Source organism: Paracoccidioides lutzii (genome assembly GCF_000150705.2).
Source record: "Paracoccidioides lutzii Pb01 unplaced genomic scaffold supercont2.12, whole genome shotgun sequence".
NCBI lineage: Eukaryota > Fungi > Ascomycota > Eurotiomycetes > Onygenales > Ajellomycetaceae > Paracoccidioides > Paracoccidioides lutzii.
In genome coordinates, this window is record NW_015440958.1 from 198,929 (window position 1) to 225,915 (window position 26,987).

General features: G+C 33.8%; 1 protein-coding gene across 1 annotated transcript; it reads right to left on the minus strand.

Moving 5' to 3' along the window:
- Nucleotides 1–7,159: 7,159 nt before the first annotated feature.
- Nucleotides 7,160–15,041, minus strand: PAAG_11919 (hypothetical protein; the record flags this gene model as incomplete). The annotated part of the gene is made up of 2 exons (XM_015847484.1): nt 7,160–7,298; nt 15,028–15,041. The coding sequence occupies 2 exons, from the start codon at nt 15,039–15,041 to the stop codon at nt 7,160–7,162; spliced, it is 153 nt and encodes a 50-aa protein (XP_015702874.1).
- Nucleotides 15,042–26,987: the final 11,946 nt, after the last annotated feature.

Consider the following 26,987-nt stretch of genomic DNA (forward strand, 5'->3'; position numbering starts at 1 on the left):
ATATTAGACAAACTATTATTGATAACAATGAATGAAGAGAGCAAGAAGAGAGAAGAATTGATAATGTATTTATTGTATCGAGAGAGCTCTCCTCCCGACCTGACAGTTAATTTACGTGCATCGAATCGAGATCAAATTACCGTCTTCAGTTTAAAAGTCTTTAGCTACCTATCAATCCAAAGACTAATTAAATAAACAGTTAGGAGCCAAGCTTCAACATGTTATTATTAACTGGTACCGTAGGAAATAAAGAGTATAGAGTAGGAAGCAAAGATGTGGAATTAGCAAACGACATATTATCCAACCTAACCTCCATCTCCTATAGTTAACTAGTTAGTTACGGCTTTTGTCGTCAATCTCTTTTAGACGACTCGTTGCCTGAATTTTATGAATTCCAGCTCGTCATTTGCTGCGTTCAACGGCTCTGTCATCCCTGCACGAACACTGGCAAAAATCTGTTAGAATTTCCTCAACACTCACCGAAGGTTGCTATTTATTTAGCTCATTATATTGTTGCCAAATAAGCCTTGCTAAAGCTTTTGTAATGATTTTGGAAAACAGCATCGATACCCATCTTCAATGAGCGAATAAAACGCTGAGAATCCCAGCTGGAGGATGTATGGGGAAAGGTAGGGACATTGTCTAAAAAGGTATGAAGGCGGGCGATCTAAAATGTAGCTAAACCAGGATGGGAGGAGGCTTGATCTGAATTTAATCTTTTGAATTTGGCTCAGACAAATATCTCGTGTTTCAAGTTGCTTCTGGACGCTGCTTCTCACGAGAATTTTTTGATGAAAAGCAGAGGGTTGGAAGGCTGTATTTATATATTTCTGGGAATTCACAGTTATCGAATGTAATATCCGTATATATTCATATCTCCTACTATACTAAGAGAATACGTAGCAATTTGATCTAATTTATACTACGGTGTGGGTGACGCTAGTATAAGGAGATTAAGAGGAACGATCTACGGAAAAGAAAAAGGAAAGATCAACAACACACCCCACCCAGCTGAACAACGTGAAGCTGGACCAATTACCTAATTGGGCAATAAATGAATGTAGGCGGTTCTAATTGACCTCCCAGCAGTGAAAAAACAGTAAAAATGAATTTTTTTTTATCCAATTTGATCAGGCTACTAAGCTAGCCGGTCTATATTTCGACCAGACCCTTTTTCAACCACCCTATCCAAAGCAACCACTCTTCCTATTTGGGTAAATATTTAACTACAAATTCAATCTAATTGTCATTCAAACATGCAGACTTTCAGACCTGCTGCCAAAGCTGCTGCTGCTGCTGCATTTTTAGTCTCATTTTCCAGCTTCTGTAGTTGTTTTTTAGTGTTTAAAGCAGCAGCTTTTTCTTGAGCCTTCTTAATTCTTTTTATATTAATAAATCAGGTATTTGAATCAACTTTCATCTTCTTTTTGATTTTTGACTATTGTCATGACTCAACTAGAGTCAGGATGATAACAAGACAACAGCTTCAATTCATCTATTTAACTAGGCAGCTACGATGAGAATATTAAACTAAGAATTAAAATGAAAAATGAATGAGCAGTCAAATATATAGAAGTGGTTGAAGATTGAATCAGATTAACCTTTACAGCAGATATAATTGAGGATCAGATCAGCTCAATATGAGCAACTGAATATGATTCAGATCAGAACAGATCAATTTTTAAAGAGTAATGAGATGGATCAATCTTAATTCATATATAAGCAGCTACACTATAATATTACTCTATGATTTAAAAGAGTGTTTGCTCTCAAACAGCTATGTTAGAAGAAAGAAAAAAGTAAAATAAAAATTTATCAAGCTTATCAGTAGACTAACTGCCTTGATCATTATTCATCAAATTCCTATAGATTTTCTTTTATATTTGACTAATATCAGAGTCATTATTGAATTCTTGCCTAAAGATTGAGATTTTTTTAACAATTTAACAATGATAAAACTTAGAAAAATGTGAATAGAAATGATAGTCTTTAACTCAATGATTATGAGATTCACAGTATACACAATAGCCTTTTTGACAGAATTTTTCCTGTTGAGAAAGTGAAATTGACAGGGTATATGATGAAGAATCATCTAAAAGATCAAAAGTATTAACTTGAATCTGATTAAAATTTATAGAATCATAATATTCATGATGATCAGAGTGATCAGAGTGATCAAAGTAAGCTTGTGATGTAAATGAATATGAAGAATTGAAAGCTAATTGCTAAATAATATATAAAAATTTCTTGTAAATCTGAGAGAGATTTAGCTACTTAACTAAATAATTTCAAATTAATATACTGAGGCCTTGATGAAATTGAGATATTTTTAAAGAATTTAATCAATTCTGAGCTCTGATCTCATAAAGAATATATTCAAACTTAGTAATATAGACTGTCAAAGATTTATTTGATCTCTACTTTAGACTATGTCATTTGTTTTTCACTTCAATTATTTTATTTGAATTGTTATATACATGAGAAAATTAATTAAGAATAGAGTTGTAGTCTTAATTTTCTGTTTCTTTAGCTTGAGCTAGCTAGGAAAGAATTATTATTTATATACTTGAATTTAGATTCAAGTAGACATAGTAAAATTGAGTAATTTGATCTTTAATAGCAGTTTGATTAACATATAGTTTGACTTTGATTAAGAGGAGCCAGGTATCAAATTTTAGAATTTGATTAGTAAACTTTTACTTTTTAGAGTCTGACAATAAAAGCTTTAAATAAAATTGAGATTGAGATTGAGAGCTGTTTAGAGCAGTCTGTAAAGATTGATATTCAATCTGCAACTGTTGATTTTGACTGTGAAGCTTTTGAATATCACTTTTAAATTTCTGATGAAGAATAGCAAAAGAAGTTTTTATAATAAAGATAAAAAAGACAAAAATTAATAAAGATTTTAAGTACTCAGCATAGTTTCAATCACTAAAGAACTCACACAGATATAGATATCAATATTGATATAGATCTAGATTCAAACATAGATATAGATGTGAGTATTCAGCATAATTACAATCATTAAAAAGCTCATATAGATATAAACATATAAATATAGACTTGTCTACTAAATCTTCAGAACTTTTGAAAAAGAGAAGTTTAGTATTATATTATAACTTAACTAAAGTCAAGATGATAACAAGACAATAGCTTCAATTTATATATTTAATTAGATAGCTGCAATGAGAATACTAAACTAAAAATTAAAATAAAAAATGAACAAGTAACTGAATATATAGAAGTGATTAAGAATTGAATTGAATCAATATTTGTAGCAGATATGATTGAAAATCAGATCTGATCAACATGAGCAATCAAATATAATTAAGGTCAGAATAGATCAATTTTTAAAAAATAGTGAAACAAATCAATCTTAATTCATATACAAGCAGCTGTACTGTAACAACTGTTAGGGAGTAAATGTGAGCTGCATAAAAAGAAAACTCTCTGTGTTGCTAACTGCTATGTAACAAAATTTTAAAATTGATGAGAAAAAAAAAATGTTAAGGTCTGCTCAGATTATAAACAGCTCATGTGATCATGTGACCAGATCATGACCAATTCACTAGGTTATATGTGGGGTGTGGTCATGTGATGGAGATAAACCTAGCCCTGGTGCTGAGTCTAACATCACCCCATGATCTAGAAACAGACATGCTCTCATGCTGGAAGATTGTCATCATCTTCATCTTTCAGATAGCTGCCTGTCTCTCATGTTCTTATCCATTCATCTAGGTATTTTAGTGGTCTGACTTTAGTAGGATTGGCATTATGGAAATCTCATATTGTATATGATAATTCTTTAAAGTTATAAGTGAGATATTATAAAGAATTCTCATCAAATTTCATTCAATACATCTGATATTGCAGCTTGCCTCAGCTTATTCAACTGATCAGTATATGATCTATTTTTCATTCATTCTCACTGTTTATTTCAATTGAGTCTGGTGATCTGATAGTCTGATCAAATATAAAGTCTATGAAGTTTTTGCATAGTTTATCTGATAAGAAGATTGAATGAATCTTCATTGTTGCAGAGAGATTCAGTTTGTAAACATTGCTCATCTTTTTCAGAATTTTAAAAAGACTGACATTCTGCTCTGTCAGTTTACAATTTGATCAATTCATATTATATAATTTCAATATTAGATAAATAAAATCTTCTACTATAAAATCAGACTTTTGATAATGCTTGTCAGTCTGTCTCTTCATCTGTTTCTATGCTATTCTTATGTCTTTAATTGTCTGATTTCAGATCTTTCTTATTCAGTAAATGAAGTTTCTTGCTGCTTCTCAATTTCTTTTCTCATTTATGTTTAATTTCTTTATTAGTGATTGTCAGTCAAATGATATTCAGAGTTCATATTCATTTGCTGTGAGAAAAAGAAAGATCTCTGTGAAAGCATTTGAAATAGCTGTGAAGATGTGATCTATAATGAGCAATCAATTATCTCAGTCATTTTGATAATAACTGATGTAGAAATGAAGATGAATGATAATGTATTGATTCATTACTTTTATCTGTCCATCAATTTATATGTGATATGCTGTTAAAAGTTTTAGTTTTATGCTTAGAATCTGTGTAAACTCATCTCAAAAGCTTGATATGAACTGAGAGTCTCAGTTAAAGATAATTGAGTTAGACACCTCATTGTATGAATAGTAGAATTAAATGAATAGTCAGATCAGCTCCTGGGCTGTAACTTCTTAGATGATAGAAATAAAGACTGTTCTCTTGCTTAGCTGATATACTATAATCAAAATGATATTATAATCTGTTTTACTTTTCAGCACATCTATAATGTTTATTACAATATGCTATCATGTTTATTCTGATATTGATAATGACTTTAATAAATCAGAAATTTTATTTTTTAGAATTTTACTAATCTGACATATATGATAGTTTCAAGTATAGTGTAAAATGTCTATCTGCCAGGTGATTCATCAATAGCATAATTGCATTAGAGTCATAGTCTTTCATTTTTCAGAATGTGCTATTGAAGCTTGATTATAAATTTTCTGCAGTAGCTCAGCTATCAGAGTTTTTTTTTCTAAACAAATATCACTAGTCTTTCATTATACTGTAGTACATTATTGTAAAGGGTTAAGCTCTAAGAACTAGAGGCTAGTCCTCCTATATAACAAGGATGAATTGCTTGAGAAAGGGAAGAAAAGATTGAGATGAGAACTGACCAGTAATCAATTCTGAAGTTAAATTGATAGAGAATATCTATTCAACATAGCTATCTTTCATTTAGTCTGCATGTAGTCATGAAGTATTCTAGATTCTTATGATCTGTGAGGATATTGAATTCCTTTATACTTTGTAGCTCAGTATCCTATTCCTTTAAACACTCAATTATCACTAATAACTTCTTATCATGAATCTCATAGTTGCATTCTGCAGGTGAATGCTTATGAGAGAAGAAGGCACATGAGTGTAGAATGCTCTGCTCATCATATTGTAGCAGCACTTCTTCTGAGACATAACCTGAAAAGTCTGTTTTCAATATAGTCTCACAGTCAGGGTCAAATTAAAGCAGGATTGGAGTGAAGATAAACATTGATTTTAAACACTTAAAAGCTTCCTCAGCCTTGCTCATCCATAAAAAAGAAACATTCTTGCATGTAAGAATTGTCAGTGAGATTGTGATCTTTGAAAAATCCCTGATAAATCATCTATAGAAATTGATAAAGTCTAAAAATTCTCATACATCTTTAAGAGTAGTAGGTGTTATTCATTTCAAAACAGCTTTAACCTTCTCTGAATTCATTTGTATACCCTTGCTCACTTCAATGATGAATTCAAGATATTTTGTGCTGTTTATCTCAAACTCACTTTTTCTGATATCTGCCTGCAGGCCCACTTTCTGTAGACACATAAGCATCTTTTATACATGCTCACAATGCTCCTGTAAGCTTCTTGAGGAAAATATCAAGATGTTATCTAAATAGACTGAGCAGAAGTCATCCAGATATCCATGTAATGCCCAGTTGATATATTTTTGAAATATGCTTGGAGCATTGACCAAACTAAAGAGTGTAACCAGTCACTCAAATAGCTCATATCTGGTTCTAAAGACTATCATCTACTCATCATCTTCTGTGATTTGAATCTTGTGAAAAGCTGCAATAATGTTCAGCTTAGTGAATCATTTAGCCTGTTCAATTCACTGTAGAGTCTCACTGATTAATGATAGAGAATATCAATCCTTTCAGATAATTTTATTAAGAGCTTGATAGTCCACACAGAATCTTAGCTCACTCTCAGACTTCTTTGCAAATAGTACAGAGGCAGCTGCAGAGGAGTTGCTCACTCTAATAAAATTCTTATCTAAATAATCTGTAAGAGTCTTTCACAAAGCCAGTAGTTTCTCTTGAGACATATTATATAATCAGCCTCAAGGGGGTTGTTCCACACTACCATCAGTCTTTTTAATCAGTTCAATTCCATGATCTCTACCTGAGTCACAAAGTGGGGGTAGAGTATCAGTGGCTTCTTTATCAAATACATTCAAAAACTCATGATAATATTCAATCAGCTTTTCTCTAGGATCAATCTTTGATTTTACTTCTAGAGCCTTTTGAATGTCAGTCAAACTGACAGCAAAGATCTCAATGTTTCACTTCTCTCAAGTGCTTGCAAGTATAGAGAAGCTTACAGCAGAGATGAGAATCACATCAGCTTTTGTGTTTGAACTAGACTCTACTTCTATACCACTCTCTTCAAATCTCATAATTCTTTGATGAGGAATCATGGTTGCCTTTTGCTAGGCCAGCCAAAGGTCACCTAAATACATATCATAACTATGTAATTCATTCACCACATAGAGAAAGGCCTGTTCAGTTACATGACCATCTATATCAATTTGAATGCCAGTCACTATGCTTGTGGAGAGTCTCATGGAGTCTTCAAAGCCAGTCATTTTAACAGGGAGAATTTCAATGCACAGGAGCTTATGTTTATTAACATAGAATTGAAAAATAAGATCATAAACATTACATCCACTGTCTATCATTGCTCTAGTTGAAAAGACATTATCTACTAGAGCATTGACAGTGAAGGGTTTGAATATCATCTTAGATTTAAATCTTCTCTATTGCTTTTTCATAAGCTTCTTATTTTGCTTCTTTCAGTGTCTTTTGATTGGAGTCACTCTTTTCCCAAATTCTCACTCATATTCATATCATCATCATCCAGTACTGGCTCAGGAATCATCTTAGCTATCATGAGAGTAGCAGAGTGTCTGAGAAGTTTGAACAGGTAGCTCTTAATCATATGACCTCCAGCTCTGCATTTCAGGTACAGGTCTTGCTCTCTTCATTGATTAACTTCTGTCTGATTTATCAATTTGATGTGGTGGGTACTTGAGGTCACAGCACCAGGAGAGAGATCCATCAGATCATCAGTGAAAGCTTGAGATCAGTTTCATTGATTAAGAACAGTATGACAAAGTAGAGAGTGTGGATTAGATGTTGTATGATCTGAAGAAGATCTGCTCTCATGATGTTTAGATTACTGTTTTAAAGTCTTAAGCTCAGAGAGTTGATGATCAACTAATCTAAGCTCCTTGCAGTAATTCTTATAGAGAGATGGTTCTCTTACACTCACCATGCCTTCCCTCAGCTCCATGCTTAGAGTGGATTTTAAATACTTCTTTTTAATGTGATCATCTCATCTGTGACTGCCAGCTTTCAGCAGTAGCTGATTAAATTCAGGTAGAAAGTCAAAGAGAGCTCTTCTACTCTGTTTTAGATTGTTGAGCTTTTGCATAGTCTTTTTCTGTTATGCAGAATCACTAAAGAGTATGTGTGTCTGCTTCAGTAAGCTCTCTATCATGAAGTTGATCTTGTTCTTATTATTCTCAACTCAGGGGTAAACTTGAGCTGCTGCCATTCCTTTCAATCTTGAGTACATATATCAAGCACATTTCTCATTATTATCTAAAGCTTTTCCATCAATTTTAAGTTTTGATTGAAGTTTTAGCTCTTACTGAGGGTAGTGCTTCAGATTAGAATCATCATACTTCTTGCAGTTCAGTAGCTTAGTCTTTGATCTTCTGATTGCAATGAGTGATTGTGAGTTTGATTGAGAGAGAATTGATGTTGAGATGTTCAAAGCTTGTCATAGATTAGCTATTTCAGCTTGCTGAGCTGCTATTAAATCTCTGTTCTCACACTGGACCTGTTTCTGCTGTTGAAGAAAGGTTATTCATTGTTGTTCAAAGCTGCTGAGAGCATCCCTGCTCATTGCTTCATGTTGATTCATTTGTGTATTTGTTGTACAAGTCTGTCACTTTATCTCATTCAGCTAGATGTTTTCAATGTTGCTCATTTGTTTGTTAGCATGATTGCTAATCCAGTCTATTCATATACCAGTGCTATCACTGAACTTCATGATGTAGAATTTAAGACTCTCAATAGTCTATCATATGTCAACACATTTGCTGAGCTTTGTGATACAGAATTAAGACTCTCAGTGGCCTATCAATGAAAGGAGTGAAGCAATTTGTAATGTAAAGAGTTAAGCTCTAAGAACTAGAGGCTAGTCCTCCTATATAACAAGGACAAATTGCTTGAGAAAGGGAAGAAAAGATTGAGATGAGAACTTGAGCTTAAGCAAGCTTGTGTAGCGTGATCACGTGCACACATGCAAACAATGGCTAGGCTGAGTCAGCCAGCCAGAGCAAATCTAGGGGTTTAACTCCTTATAATTATCTTTCATTGTATAGAGACTATTCTCATCATCTGTCTGCTGTCACAGGAGTTAAATTGAGATGACTATTTTATTTAAAATCACTATATATTCAATAATGTTCTCTTTCTCTGAGAAGTTGATACTAGCAATATTCATAGAAGAAGTGATATAAAAGTTAAAAATCTCTGATTCTAGAAGAATCTGCATATGATTATTCTGTTGTCTTCTAATCTGCTCAAGTTTGCTTAGTGCATCTGCTAATAAATTGACCTTGTCTGATCAATACTTGATCTCAAAGTAGAAACGGAAAAGAAACTCTGCTCAATGAGCTTGACATGCATTTAGCTTTTTAATAGTCATGAAGTATTTCAGTACATGATGATTAATGAGAATCTTAAATTGTTTCTTTCATTGTAGTCTTTCAAGCTCTACTTATCATTCTTGTAAAACTCAGATCACTGTCAGCATTTTTTTATCATGAACTTCATAATTAAGCTCTATATTATTCATTGACTTTGATTAAAAGACTACTAAATATGAAAGATCATTTTTAAATCTTTGACTTAATATTTCAGTCACTACTCTATCAGAGATATCAGTTTTAATATGAGTCTCTTACTCATAGTTATAGTAATGCAGAGTTAAAGTTTTCATCAGCTGTTTCTTCAGTTTTTTAAAGACTGATTTGCATTCTGATGTTCATACAAATGAAATAATCTTCTTCATCAACTAGTACAGTGATTTTGCAATTCAGCTGTAGTTTCTTATAAATTATTAATAGAAATTATCAAATTCTAGAAATAACTAAACTTCTTTAACTATGATAAAAATCTGTTATCTTACAATAACAGCTATTTTCTCTGAGTTTGTCTCAATTTCTTCTGTGCTGATGATAAATTCTAAATATTTTATTCTCTGAACTGCAAACTCATATTTCTGAATACTGACTTATAAATCAGCTGTTTTTAGTCAGTCTAGTATTGAATTTATCTGCTGCTTATACTTCTTCAGATTCTTGCTATAGATTAGAAGATTATTTATAAATGCTGTTATAAACTTATTCAGATAGTCAAAGAAGATACTGTTAACAAATTATTAAAAGCAGACAGGGATATTCATAAGATCAAAGAGAATCATCTAATATTTATAGGTTTTGTAACAAGTTTTAAAGATGATCAGATCTTCAGACTCAGAGTTTATTCAGATGTGATGAAATCTCTATTGAATTTTTAGCTTTATAAAGTATTTTACTTTGTTGAGTCAGTTCATCAACTTATATATTAGAAGCAAAAGATACTGATCTTGTTTGATTATAGCATTCAGCTTATGTGTGAGGACATAAAGATAGATAAACTAAGTGTCAAAAGAATATATGAGAAGCTCTATAACTAAGGTTATAAGAGAAGAGGTGTACAAGCGCTGCGAGCGCTATAGAGGGAAAAAGATAGCAATGAATGAAATATATATGTAGGATTGAATAATAGCTAACCACTGAATCTTTCAAAAGAACTTTAGGGATTCAGGATGTTTATATACATAAATAAGTAGCAATATATTTTATCTCTAATCTTTCATAAAATAGAGAATTAGTAATGCAGTGATCTGCATTTTCATAAAGTACTGATCCTATTCTTCAGGAAGTGCTAGTGCTAAAGGACTGATTTTTAAGAAGTGCTGATCTGTACTGATTCTGAATACTGAATTTTGAAATGATACTGATCCTCTAAGAGGTGCTGATCCTAAAGTGCTTTGATAAATAGTATAATAAGTAATGTGAGGACAAGGAGCTAGTATAGAGAGTCTTATCATCACATTGTGAAAATTAACACAGAATTATAACTTCTTCTCACTATAAGTAATCAGAATTGAGGAGGTATAAAGAGCTGAACTTGAAGTGATGAAGTTCTTTGTTAGATTGACTTCAAGATAGATCTTCACTACCTTTAATTCCTTTAAATTCATCTTATATAGAGGTGCATATTTAATGCCTCAGATAAGGTCAACATTAGACTGAAGCTCTATTTTAAAATCAATATTCTTCTATAGAGGAGGTAATTCATTCAATATTTTCTTTGAGAAATAGTTTTTCTAACCTTTTAATTATTTTGATAAATTACAGATCAACTTTTTATCAAACTTATCCTCAGCTCTTATTAAACTTTACTTCTTCTCAAGCTGTTTATCAATTTCATACAGACTGATTATGAAAACTGTTGAGTTCTTGTTCTTCATATAATCATAAAAGAAAGTAGTCTCAATGAAGTTCATATTCATTATCTATAATACTGTCTTCTCCCAGGTCAGTTTCTATCTTGTTTTAGATGTCATGACTCAACTGATTCCTTTTAATCTATAGAGTCAAGTCTGATGCTTCTGTCTAATCTTCTTATTTAGTTTGATCTCTATAATGGGTTGAACCCCAAGATTTGCTCTGGCTGGCTGACTCAGCCTAGCCATTGTTTGCACATGCGCACATCATCACGCTACGTGAGCTTGCTTAAGCTCAAGTTCTCATCTCAATCTTTTCTTTCCTTTCTCAAGCAATTCATTCTTGTTATATAGGAGGAATAGCCTCTAGTTCTTATAGCTTAACCCTTTATATTACAAATTGCTTCACTCCTTTTATTGATAGGTCACTGAGAGTCTTAATTCTGTATTATGAAGCTCAGCAAATGTGCTGACATATGATAGACTATTGAGAGCCTTAAATTCTACATCATGAAGTTCAGTGATAGCACTGGTATATGAATAGACTGAGTTAGCAATCATGCTAACAAATGAATGAGCAATATTGAAAACATCTAGTCAAATGAGATAAAGTGGCAGACTTGTACAACAAATATACAAATAGATCAATATGAAGCAATGAGCAGGGACATCTTCAGCAGCTTTGAACAACAATGAATAGTCTTTCTCCAACAGCAGGAACAGATTCAGTGTGAGAACAGGGATTTAATAGCAGCTCAGCAAGCTGAAATAGCTAATCTATAACAAGCTTTGAACATCTCAACATCAATTCTCTCTCAATCAAATCTGCAATCACTCATTGCAGTTAGAAGACTAAAGATCAAGCTACTGGACTGCAAGAAGTATGATGATTCTAATCTGAAGCACTACCCTCAATGAGAGCTAAAGCTTCAATCAAAACTTAAGGTTGATGGAAAAGCTTTAGGTAATAATGAGGAATGTGCTTGGTATGTATACTTAAGACTAAAAGGAATAGCAGCAACTTGAGTTTACCCCTGAGTTGAGAATAATAAGAACAAGATCAACTTCATGATAGAGAGCTTACTGAAGCAGACACACATGCTCTTTAGTGATTCTGCATGATAGAAAAAGACTATGCTAAAGCTTAACAATCTACAACAGAGTAGAAGAGCTCTCTTTGACTTTCTGTTTAAATTTAATCAGCTACTGCTGGAAGCTGGCAGTCACAGATGAAATGATCACATTAAAAAAAAGTATTTGAAATCCACTCTAAGCATGAAGCTGAGGAAAGGCATGATGAGCATAAGAGAATCATCTCTCTATGAGAATTACTGCAAGGAGCTTAGATTAATTGATCATCAACTCTCTGAGCTTAAGACTTTAAGACAGTGATCTAAACATTGTGAGAGCAGATCTTCTTCAGATCATATGATATTTAATTCACACTCTCTACTTCATCATACTATTCTTGACTGATAAAATCAGTCTCAAGCTTCCACTAATAATTTGATGGATCTCTCTTCTGATGCTGTGACCTCAAGCACTCATCACATCAAATTGATAAATTAGATAGAGGTTAATCAATGAAGAGAGTAAAGCCTGTGCCTGAGATGTGAAGCTGAAGGTCATATGATTAAGAGCTGCTCATTCAAACCTCTCAGATGCTCTGCCACCCCCATGATAGCTAAGATGATCTCTGAGCCAGTACTGGACAATGATGATGTGAATATGAGTGAGGATTTGGGAAAAGAGTAGCTCTAATCAAAAGACACTGAAAGGAGCAAAATAAGAAGCTTATGAAAAAGCAATGAAGAAGATTTAAATCTAAGATGATATTCAAACCCTTCACTGTCAATGCTCTAGTAGATAATGCCTTTTCAACTAGAGCAATGATAGACAGTTAATGTAATGTCTATGATCTTATTTCTCAATTCTATGTTAACAAGCATAAGCTCCTGTGCATTGAAATTCTCCCTGTTAAAATGACAGGCTTTGAAGACTTCATGAGACTCTCCATGAGCATAGTGACTGGCATTTGAATTGATATAGATGATCATATAACTAAACAGGCCTTTCTCTATGTGGTGAATGAGTTACATGATTATGATATATATCTAGGTGACCCCTGGCTGGCCCAGCAAAAGATGACTGTGATCCCTCATCAAAAAATTGTGAGATTTAAAGAGAGTGGCATAGAAGTAGAGTCTAGTTCAAACACAAAAGCTGATGTGATTCTCATCTCTACTGTAAGCTTCTCTAGGCTTGTGAGCACTCAAGAGAAGTGAAACATTGAGATCTTTGCCATCAGTTTGACTGACATTCAAAAGACTCTAGAAGTGAAACCAAAGATTGACTCTAGAGAAAAGCTGCCTGAACATTATCATGAGTTTTTGAATGTATTTGATAAAGAAGTCACTGACACTCTACTCCCACTTTGTGACTCAGATAGAGATCATGGGATTGAACTGATTAAAAAGGCTAATAGTAGTGCAGAACAACCCTATTGAGGCTCATTATATAATATGTCTCAAGAGAAACTACTGACTTTGTGAAAGACTCTTACAGATTATCTAGATAAGAGTTTTATTAGAGTGAGCAACTCCTCTGCAGCTGCCTCTGTACTATTTGTAAAGAAGTCTGAGAGTGAGCTAAGATTCTGTGTGAACTATCAAGCTCTTAACAAAATCACCTGAAAGGATTGATATTCTCTATCATTAATCAGTGAGACTCTACAGTGAATTGGACAGGCTAAATGATTCACTAAGCTGGACATTATTGCAGCTTTTCACAAGATTCAAATCACAGAAGGTGATGAGTGGATGACAGTCTTTAGAATCAAATATGAGCTATTTGAGTGGCTGGTTACACTCTTTGATTTGATCAATGCTCTAAGCACATTTCAAAAATATATCAACTGGGCATTACATGGATATCTGAATGACTTCTGCTTGATTTATTTAAATGACATCTTGATATTTTTCTCAAGAAGCTTATGGGAGCATTGTGAGCATATACAAAAGGTGCTTATGTGTCTACAGAAAGTGGGCCTGCAGGCAGACATTAGAAAGAGTAAGTTTGTGATGAACAGCACAAAATATCTTGAATTTATCATTGAAGCAGGCAAGGGTATATGAATGAATTCAGAGAAGATTAAAGCTGTTTTGAAATGAGTGACACCTACTACTCTTAAAGATGTATGAGGATTTTTAGACTTTGTCAATTTCTATAGATGATTTATCAGAGATTTCTCAAAGATCATGACCTCACTGACAATTCTTACATGTAAGAATATTTCTTTTTTGTAGATGAGCAAGGCTGAGGAAGCTTTTAAGTGTCTAAAATCAATGTTTATCTTTACTCCAATCCTGCTTTAATTTGACCCTGACTGTGAGACTATATTGAAAACAGACTTTTCAGGTTATGTCTCAGAAGGAGTGCTGCTACAATATAATAAGCAGAGCATTCTACACTCATGTGCCTTCTTCTCTCACAAGCATTCACCTGTGGAATGCAACTATGAGATTCATGATAAGGAGTTATTAGCAATAATTGAGTATTTAATGAAATGAGATGCTGAGCTACAAAGTGTAAAGAAATTCAAGATTTTCACAGATCATAAGAATCTAGAATACTTCATGACTACACACAGACTAAATGAAAAACAGCTATGTTGAATGGATATTCTCTATTAATTCAACTTCAGAATTGATTACCAGTCAGAGAAGTTGAATGCTGGACAGATGCTCTATCACAAAGAGAGCAGAACATGCTACAGAGCACTGATGATGAGAGAATCAAGCAGAGACAAGCTCAACTACTTAAGTTTAACATTTTGACATCTGGAATGAAATCAATAGTGGCTGCTGCCAGTGTGAAACCTGAGATATCTCTTCAAGCTTAGTAGAATGAGGCTCACAAAAATGACAAGATTCTGCAGTGTCTGAAGCAAACTCTTCATGAGAGAAGATTCAGATTTTCTTCTGAACTCAGCATTAAGGTCTTTGTCTCTGAGTACTCTTTAAATGAGAATAAGGAGCTTCTTTTTTAAAATCATAAGTGAATGCTAGACTTTGAACCTCTTTGAACCAGGTTAGTGCATGAGGCTCATGACTCACCTCTTACTGACCATCCTGGGTGAGAGCAAATGGCAGAAGTTCTAAGACATGAGTTCTACTGGTCAGACTATATCATTGATATGAGAAGAATGATCAAGAACTGTCATATTTGCAGATCAAACACTGCATAGAGAGATTGACATCAGGAACTACTTAAGCCTCTTCTCATTTCTGAACACATGTGGCAGGAGCTTTCTATGGACTTTATTGTGAACTTATCAAACTCTAAAGAATACACAAACATCATGATTATAACAGACAGACTGATCAAGAGAGTTATATTAAAATCAGTTAAGAAAACTGATGTAGAGACAGTGACTAGAGTGTTTCTTCACAACATCATTCCTTAATATGGCATCTCTAAGGCAGTAGTATCAGATTGAGGGTCAGCTTTCACAAGCATGTTTTTGAACTCAGATGTGTGAGAAATTAGGCATTAAGAGATGACTCTTCATAGTCTATCACTCAGAGACTGACAGAACTACAGAGTGAATGAATCAGACTCTGAAAATCTATCTACACAAGTACATTAACTTTCAACAGAATGACTGGTGTAAATGACTCCCTCTAGCAGAGCTGGCTATCAATAATAGAGATGCTGTCTCAATAGGCATAAGCTCATTCTTTTTAATACATCTTTTCCATATCTCCTTTATTGATATAGCTGATGCACTTCTCATTGAAACATCATGTAATCTCATTGAGTTTGCAGATGATTATATGAGAAAGACCTGTGAAGTATTGAAGTAGGCTCAAGTAAAAATGATGAATGCTCAGCAATCTCAAGAGAAATACATGAATAGATGAAGAGACCCAGCTTTAAGCTTTTAACCTAGAGATAAGATCTGGTTGAGTTTAGAGAACATGAGAACTAATCACCTGTGCAAGAAGCTAGATGCAAAATACAATCAATATACTGTGCTAGAAAAGATAGAATTTCATGCTTACTGACTGAATATCTCATCTGACATTCACAATGTCTTTAATGTAAAGCTTCTACATGCTGTGGCAATGAATTCCCTGCTTAGTCAGAGGCAAACTGACTGGCAGTCACTCACTATTGAGATCTCAGAAGGATCTGAGTTTGAGATTGAGGAAATTCAGAGCAAATGAACCTATCAGAGGAAAAAGTAATACCTTATTAAATGGGTGAGTTGAGCTGAGCCTATGTGGAATAATGTGAGTCTCCTACAAGAAGCAAAGGCCTTGAATGCTTGGGAGGCCTCTCAGCAGGCAAAATTAGATGTAAAAAGAGCTTTAAATAGTTGTAAAGGCCTGCAACAAAGAGGAAGAAGAAGGATATTATAAGAGGTTGAACCCTTAGATTTGCTCTGGCTGGCTGACTCAGCCTAGCCATCATTTGCATATGCGCATGTGATCATGCTATGTGAGCTTGCTTAAGCTCAAGTTCTCATCTCAATCTTTTCTTCCCTTTCTCAAGCAATTCGTCTTTGTTATATAGGAGGACTAGCCTTTAGTTCTTAGAGCTTAACCCTTTACAATCTTTTTTCATTTTATATTCATCTGATACTCAGACTTAGAGTTCAAAAACTTTAGTATTTATCAGAGTACTATCTTCAACATCAGCTCTGTCATCTATTCAGGAATAGATTGTTCACTCAGTTAAATCAAATATTAATTTTTAACATCAAGTCATATATTATGTACTGCTAATCACTTTCATCTTAGAATTATAAGGTGCTGATCTAGATTCATTATTAGGTGAAGAATATTCTAAAATCTCCAGTCATTTACCCAGAGGTTTAGAGTCAATATGCAGTCTATCACCTCATCAGGAGCATTATTATATCTCTTCATATGGCATTTAAATAGAAGTTCTTGAAACTTTCTATTGAAGAATTTCACTAATTCTATGATATATCAGATATTAATAAAATTCACATCATTCACTTCAGTATTAGTAAGAAAATTTATAGAAATAGCAATTTTATTATAGATTAACTTGATTGATATATTAAAGCTTTTTCTCTTAATCAAGTCCTTTATATCAAACTTCTTATAGACTATTGAACTATTTAAAATAAAGTCTTCTATCAGACTCACTCTTTTCTCAAATTCACTGAAAACTCAGAAATATCATTTTCTGTGAGCTTAATGATCATCTATTAAAACTTCTATTTTATGAGATAATATTTTGCAATATGATCTTTCTTCTTGCAGTAGTACTATTGAATGTTTGAATGAATGCTCACAGTTTTCTTCATGATAAAGGATTTTGTAGTAATGATGTCAGAAAAAATTTGAATATTGAAGACTTGTAAGATATTTTACTTGAGAATATTAGATTTATTTTTCTACAAGCTTTTTGACTTCTGAATGATATTGATTATCTGAATAATATGAGCTGTCTAAGCACAAATCTTCTGAAACTCAGTGTATGTATTGATAATCATATTGACTACTGCTATCATTCTCTAAAGATCAAAAAATAACTTGTCATTGAAATCTATCTTGTAGTTCTTATTGATGATCTTGATCTCATCTGCTAGATGTAAGAATTTTGTGACAAATTCATGATAATTATTCCCATTACACATAATCAGCTTATGATACTCACTTTTAATATTTTGCAGCTTGTTAATATTCTTATATATTGACTTAAAATGTTCAAATATCTTCTCCACAATCTGATATCACTCTGAATGATTCTCTTTTATATGAAATGTAATATAATGTACTGTGTTCTCATCTGTCTAATTTTTAATACATACAATCTTTATATATTCTGTAGAGTAGTAATTAGTATTCTCTTAGAGCTTATTTCTCATGCAGAAAAATCAGTACTCAAACTTTGACTTCTTATCATCAATGAGATGTTTTAAATTATCAATCTTGACAGATCTTCTCATATTTTCTGAAAGAATGATGTTTTGACTTGTTACTTAATTACTGACTATCATTTAAATCAATATATAACTAAATTTATCACATTTTATAATAAGCTCATTAATTTAATTTTATTTGATAGTTGTCTGAGCTACAGCATTATTTCATTTCATCTGCAGATGTGTAACTGTGTCTCTCAGTGTGTTCTTATCATCAAAAATACTGTTAAAGATTGCTACTAACTCATTGTAGACATAATTTTTATCTGAGTAAATTATTTTTCTGAATTTCTCAACTGAGATATATGATTGATCAGTCTGTCTTGTTAGAATGTATCATCAGTTCATTGACCTCTTTCAAGAAGTTGAAAGCCTGTGATGATAATCTGATGTCAGATTAAGCTATTATTTTTGACAGTTGATCTAATATATTGTCAAACTCTCAACTAGCAGATTTTAATTTAACTGAAACACTTGAGTTTTTCACTGAAACCTGAGTGAAAAGATAGGAGGAAATCTTAGGATTATGTTAGAAAGTGAATGCAAACTGCATAAAAAGAAAGCTCTCTGCATTGCTAACTGCTATATAATGAAATACTAAGGTTGGTGAGGAAAAAGAAGTGTCAGGGTCTGCTCAGATTATAAACAGCCCATGTGGTCATGTGACTGGATCACGGCCGATCCACTAGGTCCCATGTGGAGGGTGGTCATGTAATGGGATAAACCTAGCCCCGGCGCTGAGCCTAACAAACAGGTGTTTGATTATCAACTAGATAAGCTATCTGAGCAAATATTAAAATGATTTCTAAGAGATGGGTTCAGAGAAGACTCTGTTTATATAGTTTTTTTCCTTAGTGTCATTTTTCACATTTACATGTTATTTGTATGTGACGTAATTGTGAGGTTGACTGCTATATTATTGCCTAGACAGTTGCAATTTCTGATCATCTCAGTCTGTTTTACATCATCACATTAGCTACTGTACAGACTAGTTATTGTTCTACTCAAATCAATTATATCTAACTTTCTTATTAATTTATCTTATCTTTCACTTACTGTATTCATCAAATTCTTTTTTTATTTTACTCATAATATAACTGACTTTTCAAAAATTCTTTAATATTTGAAGAAATTATTATAAAAAATACTTGAGTTGACTAATGTTAGGCTCAGCGTCCGACCGAAGGCCGGTGCCCGGTTAGACTCGACGTCGGATTAAGCTCGGCGCCCGATTAGGCCTAACCCACATCACGTGACCATGCGACCATGCGGGTGGTTATAATCCACGCAGGTCCCCAGCCCCCCTTTTCATCCCATCAAGCTTAGTATTTTGTTATATAGCAGTTAGCAACACAGAGAGTCTTCCTTCTTATGCAGCTCACATTCACTCTCTAACACAATACTAAGCTTTCCTTCTACCTTCTCACTCAGGTTTCAGCAGAGAACTTGAGTGCCTCAGTTGAATTAGAATCTGCTAGTTCAGAGCCTGACAATGTGTCAGATCAACTGCTAAGACAACAGCACTGTTGAAGACAACAGCTCAATCCAACATCAGATGGCCACCACAGGCTCCCAACCCCCTGGAAGAGGCTGAAAGGACTGGTGATACCTCCTAACAAGATCAACTGACCAATCATGCATCTCAATTGAGGAATTCAGAGAGGCAATCCACTCAGACAGCAACTGTGTTTATAATGAGTTGGCAGCAATCTTCAATGGCATCTTTGATGATGAAAAAACATTAAGAAATACAGTCACACATCTGAGAATGAAATGGGACAATGCTACTAATCAGGCTGCTGTCAAGCAAAGTCAGATTGATGAGCTAATTGCTGAATGTGATGAACTTAGCCACACTCTGATCTGCATGACAGTCAGCAATCAAGCAGCAAGTCAAGACATCACTCCCTCTGAGACTGCCAGAAGGTCTGTCAAGATTGATGATCTGAAACATCTTACTGACAGCAAGGAGCTGAAATTTGAATACTGGCTCTTCTGAATGAAGAACAAGCTCTGAGAGAATGCTGACCACTACTCTACTGAACACATGAGGATAGTGTACATTGAAAACTGAACTGATGGGGACACAGCATGTCACATTGCACCCTGTATGAAAGAGGACCACCCTGAGCAATATCAAATCACAGAAGAGATGTTTGAGCACCTCAAGTCAATATATGAGAATGCTAACAAGCTGCAAAATGTCAAGAGTGATTATCACAAGCTGATTATGTGCAATGGGAATAATTATCATGAATTTGTCACAAAATTTTTACACCTGGCAGAGGAGGTCAAGATTGCCAGAAGGGACTACAAGACAGACTTCAATGACAAGCTGTCCTTTGATCTTCAGAAGATGGTAGCAGTAGTCAATGTGATCACTGATACATATGCTGAGTTTCAGAAAATCTGTGTGCAGGCAGCTCACACCCTCCAGACAATCAATGCCACTCAGAAATCAAAGAGCTCATGAGAAAATGAGTCTAATATCTTCAAGCAGAACACTCTGCAGATCATCAACAGTCAAACATCTTCTAGCATCTCTGCAACAAAATCCTCTATTGTGAAGAAGGCCTTGAGCTCTCATCTGAATATTCAGTGCTACTACTGTAAGGAAAAAGACCACATTGCCAGGAACTGCCCTGCAAAGCAGAAGTCCCAGCAGGTGATTACTGAGCTCACAGAAAATGATGCCCCTGAGTCTTCAGCAGACTCAGGAAAAGAGTGAGTCTGAGAGAAGACTCCACCTTAGATAGTTCAATAGTCTGTGAGAGATTTGAGATGAAGGACTTGATTGAGGGGAAAAGCTTTAATGTATCAATCAAATTAGTCTACAATGGAATTGCTACTTCTACAAATTCTCTTGCTGATACTGAAGCAAATGGAGTGAATTTTATTGATATCTGATATGTCATAGAACTGGCAAGATTCTTTGATAGGAAGTTTCAAGAACTCTCATTCAAATGCCACATGAAGGGATACAATGGCACCCCTGGTGAGATGATAGACCACACATTGACTCTAAACCTCTGAGTGGATGACTGGAGATTTCAGAATGTTCCTCTGCTGGTAACAGATCTAGGCCAGCACTCTGTCATCCTGGGACAGAAGTGATTGGCAGCACAGAATATATGGCTTGATGTTAAAAACCAACATCTGGTTTGACTGAGTGAACAGTCTATCCCTGAACAGATGGCAGAGCTGATGTTGAAGATAGTACTCTGGTCAGTACTGAAGTGCCCAGACCCCAAGCCTGAGCATCAGGCAGATGTGAAATGAAGAGAGATCAAGCTGAATGAGGAGATCAGACAGGAGCATCAGGCTTGACTCTGCAGATTGAAAGGGATCAGCTCAGTTGTGATGCCTGAGATGAGACAGAGGCTGATCTGGGAGAAGACAGCACCACAGATGATGAATATGAACTTCATTGAAGCTGCTTCCTTTCATGATTATATGAAGAACAAGAAGTCAACAGTTTTCATAACCAGTCTGTATGAAATTGATAAACAGCTTGAGGAGAAGTGGGGTTTAGTGGGAGCTGAGGATGAGTCTGATGAGGAGCTGATCAGCAACTTATCAGAATGATTGAAAGACTGAGAGGACTGCTTCTCAAAGAAAGCATCAGATGAACTGCCTCCCCTATGAAAGAATGTTGATTTTAAAATAGAGCTCCAGCCTGATATTGACCTCATCCAGGGCATTGGACATGTGCCTCTATATAAGATGAATCTAGAGGAACTAGAGGCAGTGAAGATCTATCTTGAAGTCAATCTAGCAAAGAATTTCATCACTTCAAGTTCAGTTCTCTACACCTCTTCAATTCTGATTACCTGTAGTGAGAAGAAGCTACAATTCTGTGTTGACTTTCACAAGCTGAATGCTATAATCAAATGAGATCAGTATCTCTTGCCTCTGATAGATGAGCTGATGGACTGACTCAATGAGGTGAAATACTTTACAAAGTTGGACATTCAGCAGGGGTTTCATCACATCTGAATGAACCCTGAGTCTGAGGACCTGATCACCTTTAGAACCTGCTACAGGACCTATAAATATCAGGTGGTCCTCTTTGGCCTTACAAATGCCCCTGTCTGCTTTCAACAGTTTGTTAACAGTATCTTCTTTGACTATCTGGACAAGTTTATGACAGCATTTATGGATGATCTTCTAATCTATAGCAAGAATCTGGAGGAGCACAAGCAGCAGGTAAACTCAGTGCTAGACTGACTAAAGACAGTGGATTTGCAAGCCAGCATCTGAAAATGTGAGTTTGCAGTCCAGAGGACAAAATACCTAGGGTTCATCATCAGTATAGAAGGGATTGAGGCAGACTCAGAGAAGACAGCTGTCATTGTGAGATGGCAGGCCCTCACCACAGTCAAAGAAGTTCAGTCATTTCTAGAATTTGACAATTTCTATCAATGATTCATAAGGAACTACAGCTGAATTGCAAAGCTGCTGTATCAATTGACAAAGAAGACTACCTCATTTGTGTGGACATCAGAATGCAAATCAGTCTTTGAAAAACTGAAGAGGCAGCTGATGAAGACTTCAACACTGTGTTACTATGACTCTAAGTGAGAGACTCATATTGAGACTGATGTCTCTGACAGAGTAGTGACTGAGATACTAAGTCAAAGATTTAAAAATGACCTTTGGCACTCAGTAGTCTTTTATTCAAAGACAATGAACAGTGCAGAGCTTAATTATGAAGTTCATGATAAGGAAATGCTGGCAGTAGTCCAGGCCTTACAAGAATGACAGACAGAGCTTGAGGAACTACAACAGAAGAAATGATTCAAGATTCTCACTGATCATCACACACTGGAATACTTCATGACTACCAAGAAGCTGAATGCATGTCAAGCCCACTGGGCAGAGTTCCTCTCCCATTTCTACTTTGAGATCAAGTATTGATCAGGCAAGGCCAACCTGCTAGCAGATGCACTGAGCAGGCCTGAGCAGATTAGAAGGCAACAGGACAGCTGTATGCAGATTCTTCTAGAATCAGAGACCCTTGACTCTCAGATCATTTTCTCTACAGACATTGCTAGCATCAACTCCTCAGAGAAAGAGAGCATTGCTGAATGCATAGTGTCTCTAAACAAGACAGTCATCTCAATTGAGCCTCTGCAGCAGCAGGCAGATAATGAGAATAGTCTCTATACAATGAAGGACAATGTGCTACAGTATAATGAAAGACTAGTGATGTCTGTTCAGAAAAAGAAAACTCTGATAGCCAAGCTACTGCAGGAAATTCATGATCAAGCTTCAATAGCACACTCTGAAGAATGAAAGACCCTGATCCTGATGCAATCACACTATTGATGAGTCACCTGATGGACAGATGTTCTACACTATATTCAGAACTGTCATGTGTGCTGAATCAGTAAAATTTCAAGAGATAAGACTTCTGATTTGCTAAAGTCATTATCAATACCAGAACAGGCATGGCAGCATATTGCAATGGACTTCATGAATGTGCTGAAAAGCAAAACAGGTTATGATGTCATTTTAATCATAGTATGTCAGCTAAGCAAGAAGACAATCTTCATTTCAATCACCTGAGGAGTTACAGCCCAGGAGCTGGCCTGACTATTCATTCAATTCTACTATTCATACAATGGGGTGCCTGACTCAATTGTCTCTGACTGAGGCCCTCAGTTCATATCAAGCTTTTGAAATGAGTTTACACAGATCCTGAGCATAAAACTGAAACTCTCAACAGTGCATCATGCATAAACTGATGGACAGACAGAAGTGATGAATCAATACATTGCCATCCATCTTCACCCATATGTCAGTTACTACCAAGATGACTGGGATGAGTGACTGCTCATTATAGATCATGCCTCCACAGCTACCTCAAATGCTTCCACAGGGATCTCCCTCTTCCTCACAGCAAATGAATATGAACTCTGAATGTCATTTGACTGACAACCACTGGCAGAAAAATTGAACATAAATGAGAAAAGAAATTGAGAAGCAGCAAGGAGCTTCATTCACTGAATGAGAGAGATCTGAAATCAGACAAGTAAAGGCATAAAGACAGCACAGGAACAGATGAAGAGGCAGACTGACAAGCATCATCAAGAGCCTGACTTTGCAGTAGGAGATTTTGTTTATCTAACATTGAAATCATACAAGATGAATCAATCAAGCTGTAAACTGGCAGAGCAGAATGCCAGTCCCTTCAGAATCCTGGAAAAGATGGACAATGCCTACAAACTGGACCTCTCCATAACAATGAAGATTCATTCAATCTTCTTCCCAGACAAGCTATGCAAGGACTCCAGAGACCCTCTACCTGGCCAGACTATCAGACCACCAGACCCAATTGAAATAGATGATGAGAATGAATGGGAAATAGATTGTATACTGGCCAGTAGAATAAGCTGGAGCAAGCTGCAGTACCAGGTGCACTGGAAGAGGTTTGATGAGAATTCTTCATGATACCCTGCTCACGACTTCAAAGGATCATCACACGCCATACGCGACTTCCATGAGGCTAATCCTACAAAAGCTGGGCCCTCAAGGCGACTAGATGAGTGGCTGAAGGCATGGGAGACAGACAGCTACCTGAAGGACGAGGTTGATGATGACCTACCGGCATGAGGACATGCCTGCCCCTAGACCGGGGGGTGATGTTAGGCTCAGCGTCCGACCGAAGGCCGGTGCCCGGTTAGACTCGACGTCGGATTAAGCTCGGCGCCCGATTAGGCCTAACCCACATCACGTGACCATGCGACCATGCGGGGCGCCCGATTAGGCCTAACCCATATCACGTGACCATGCGACCATGCAGGTGGTTATAATCCACGCAGGCCCCCAGCCCCCCTTTTCATCCCATCAAGCTTAGTATTTCGTTATATAGCAGTTAGCAACGCAGAGAGTCTTCCTTCTTATGCAGCTCGCATTCGCTCCCTAACAACTAACTTGTAAGTAAATTCTCTATATTTCTATCTATTCTCTTATCTATATTCTTAGTTTTATTTTTATTTTTATTTTTCAATATATTAATATATTTCTTATTATATTTCTGTTATTTAGTGTTTGTAAAATTTAAGTTTTTAAATCAGCAATATTTGATAATATGCTCTATATTCTCATAGTAGTGGTATTGATATTTATCAAATCATTTAATAATAATATTTACAGTAAATAAGTTAAAATGAATTATAATGATAATGATATGAGTAATCAATTGATTTATCAATTTATCAAAATTCAGATTTTAAATAAAGCTCTGCTTGATAATATAGAAATTATTCAGCTTTATTTTAATAAATTTTTATTATTAATTTCTCAGTTCTAATATAAATAAATTATGATAAATACTTTTAATTAAATTTTTATCTTAAGATATAAGTTTTACCTTTATATAACTTAAAAAGTTACAAGATAGATGTGAAAGTTATTATTTTTAGATTATAAATTTCTTAACTTTTCAATAATTTAAAGACATTCTTATACTTGAAGTATAGTATAACATTGAGTAAAACTCTTTTATATAGTTACTACAAGATAAAAATTTTTATTTAATAATCTCAAAGAATTATATACAGTTGTATTTAAAGATTAAAAGATTCTTGTATTAAAAAGTTTATTATTTCTTATTTCAAAGCTCAATTTTCAGAGAAATTATAATAGAAAATGCTATTTATTATATATTAATAATATCTTTTATCTAAATCAAATAAGCATCTGCAAAAATAGAACTTTTTCATTTTAAATAATTGACTTCAATGAGAATAACTATATATATATATATTTCAAGTTGATTTTAATATCTTTGCAAAATTTATCAACTTTATTTTTGATAGAATTCTTAGTAGTATTTGACAAAGAACTTAAGTTTTCTTCTAATTTTTATATAAGTATTTCTATTTGTCTGTTCTGTCTTTCTATATATTTCATCATTATTCACATCATATTTATATTACTTTTATTTGTATCTATTTCATCTCTTTAATCAGTTTTTTCTCTAAATTCAGAGGTAAATGTATTGTATTTATCTTTATTTTATCATGACTCAACTAAAGTCAGAATAATAATAAAGTAATAGCTTCAATTTATTTATCTAACTAGGCAACTATGATGAGAATACTAAATTGAGAATTAAAATAAAGAATGAACGAGTAGCTGAATATATAATAGTGGTTGAAAATTAAATCAGATCAACATGAGCAACTGAATATAGTTGAGATCAAAACGGATCAACCTTTAAAATGTAGCAGAGCAGATCAATCTTAATTCATATACAAGTAGCTGCGCTGTAACATATTCATATTATTGCTTGTAAAGATATTTCATGATTCTGTAGCTTATATTCTTGAAAATATTTATTTATTTTCTTCTTTTGATTCAATTTTTTGCTCATAATCAAAGCTTTTAAAACAGTTATTTTTTGTCAAGTTCTTGATACAATTTAATAATGCAGTTCACATAATACACTTTATACCTCAGATAAAAGAAGAAGAAAAAGTAGTATATAAAAAACTCTTCAAAAAGAAAAATAAACTATTTAAACTATAATTTATTAGATGTTTGAAGTAATTGTATTGATAATTTATCTTAGAAATATTATATACTACTATACAGTGTACTAGTCTGTAATATATAATCTAGACTTCAACAATTTTTTATAAAATAAAATTATTTATTAAAATTATTAAATAATACTTTAAATTAATTTTATATTTTAAATTTTTTATTATTATTAATTATTTTAAAAAATATTAAATTTTTAATAATAAATTTATTAATTAATATAAAAAGTTTTTAAAATTATAATTTATATTTAATTTATTTTAAAATATATTAAAATTAAATTATTTTTTAAATAAAATTTATATAAAATAAAATAAATTATAAAAATTTAATATTTTATATTAAAAATTATAATTATATAAACTAATAAATTATATAAAATATTATTAAATTATATATAATTTAAATAAAATAAATAAATTATAATATTTATATTTATTAAAAAAAATACATAAAATTGATAAATATTTAAGAGTTTTATTTTAAATTTTAAAGTTTTATTTTTATTAATATATTTTCTATATTTAAAAATTAATATTTGATAGTTTTAATTTATTTTTAATG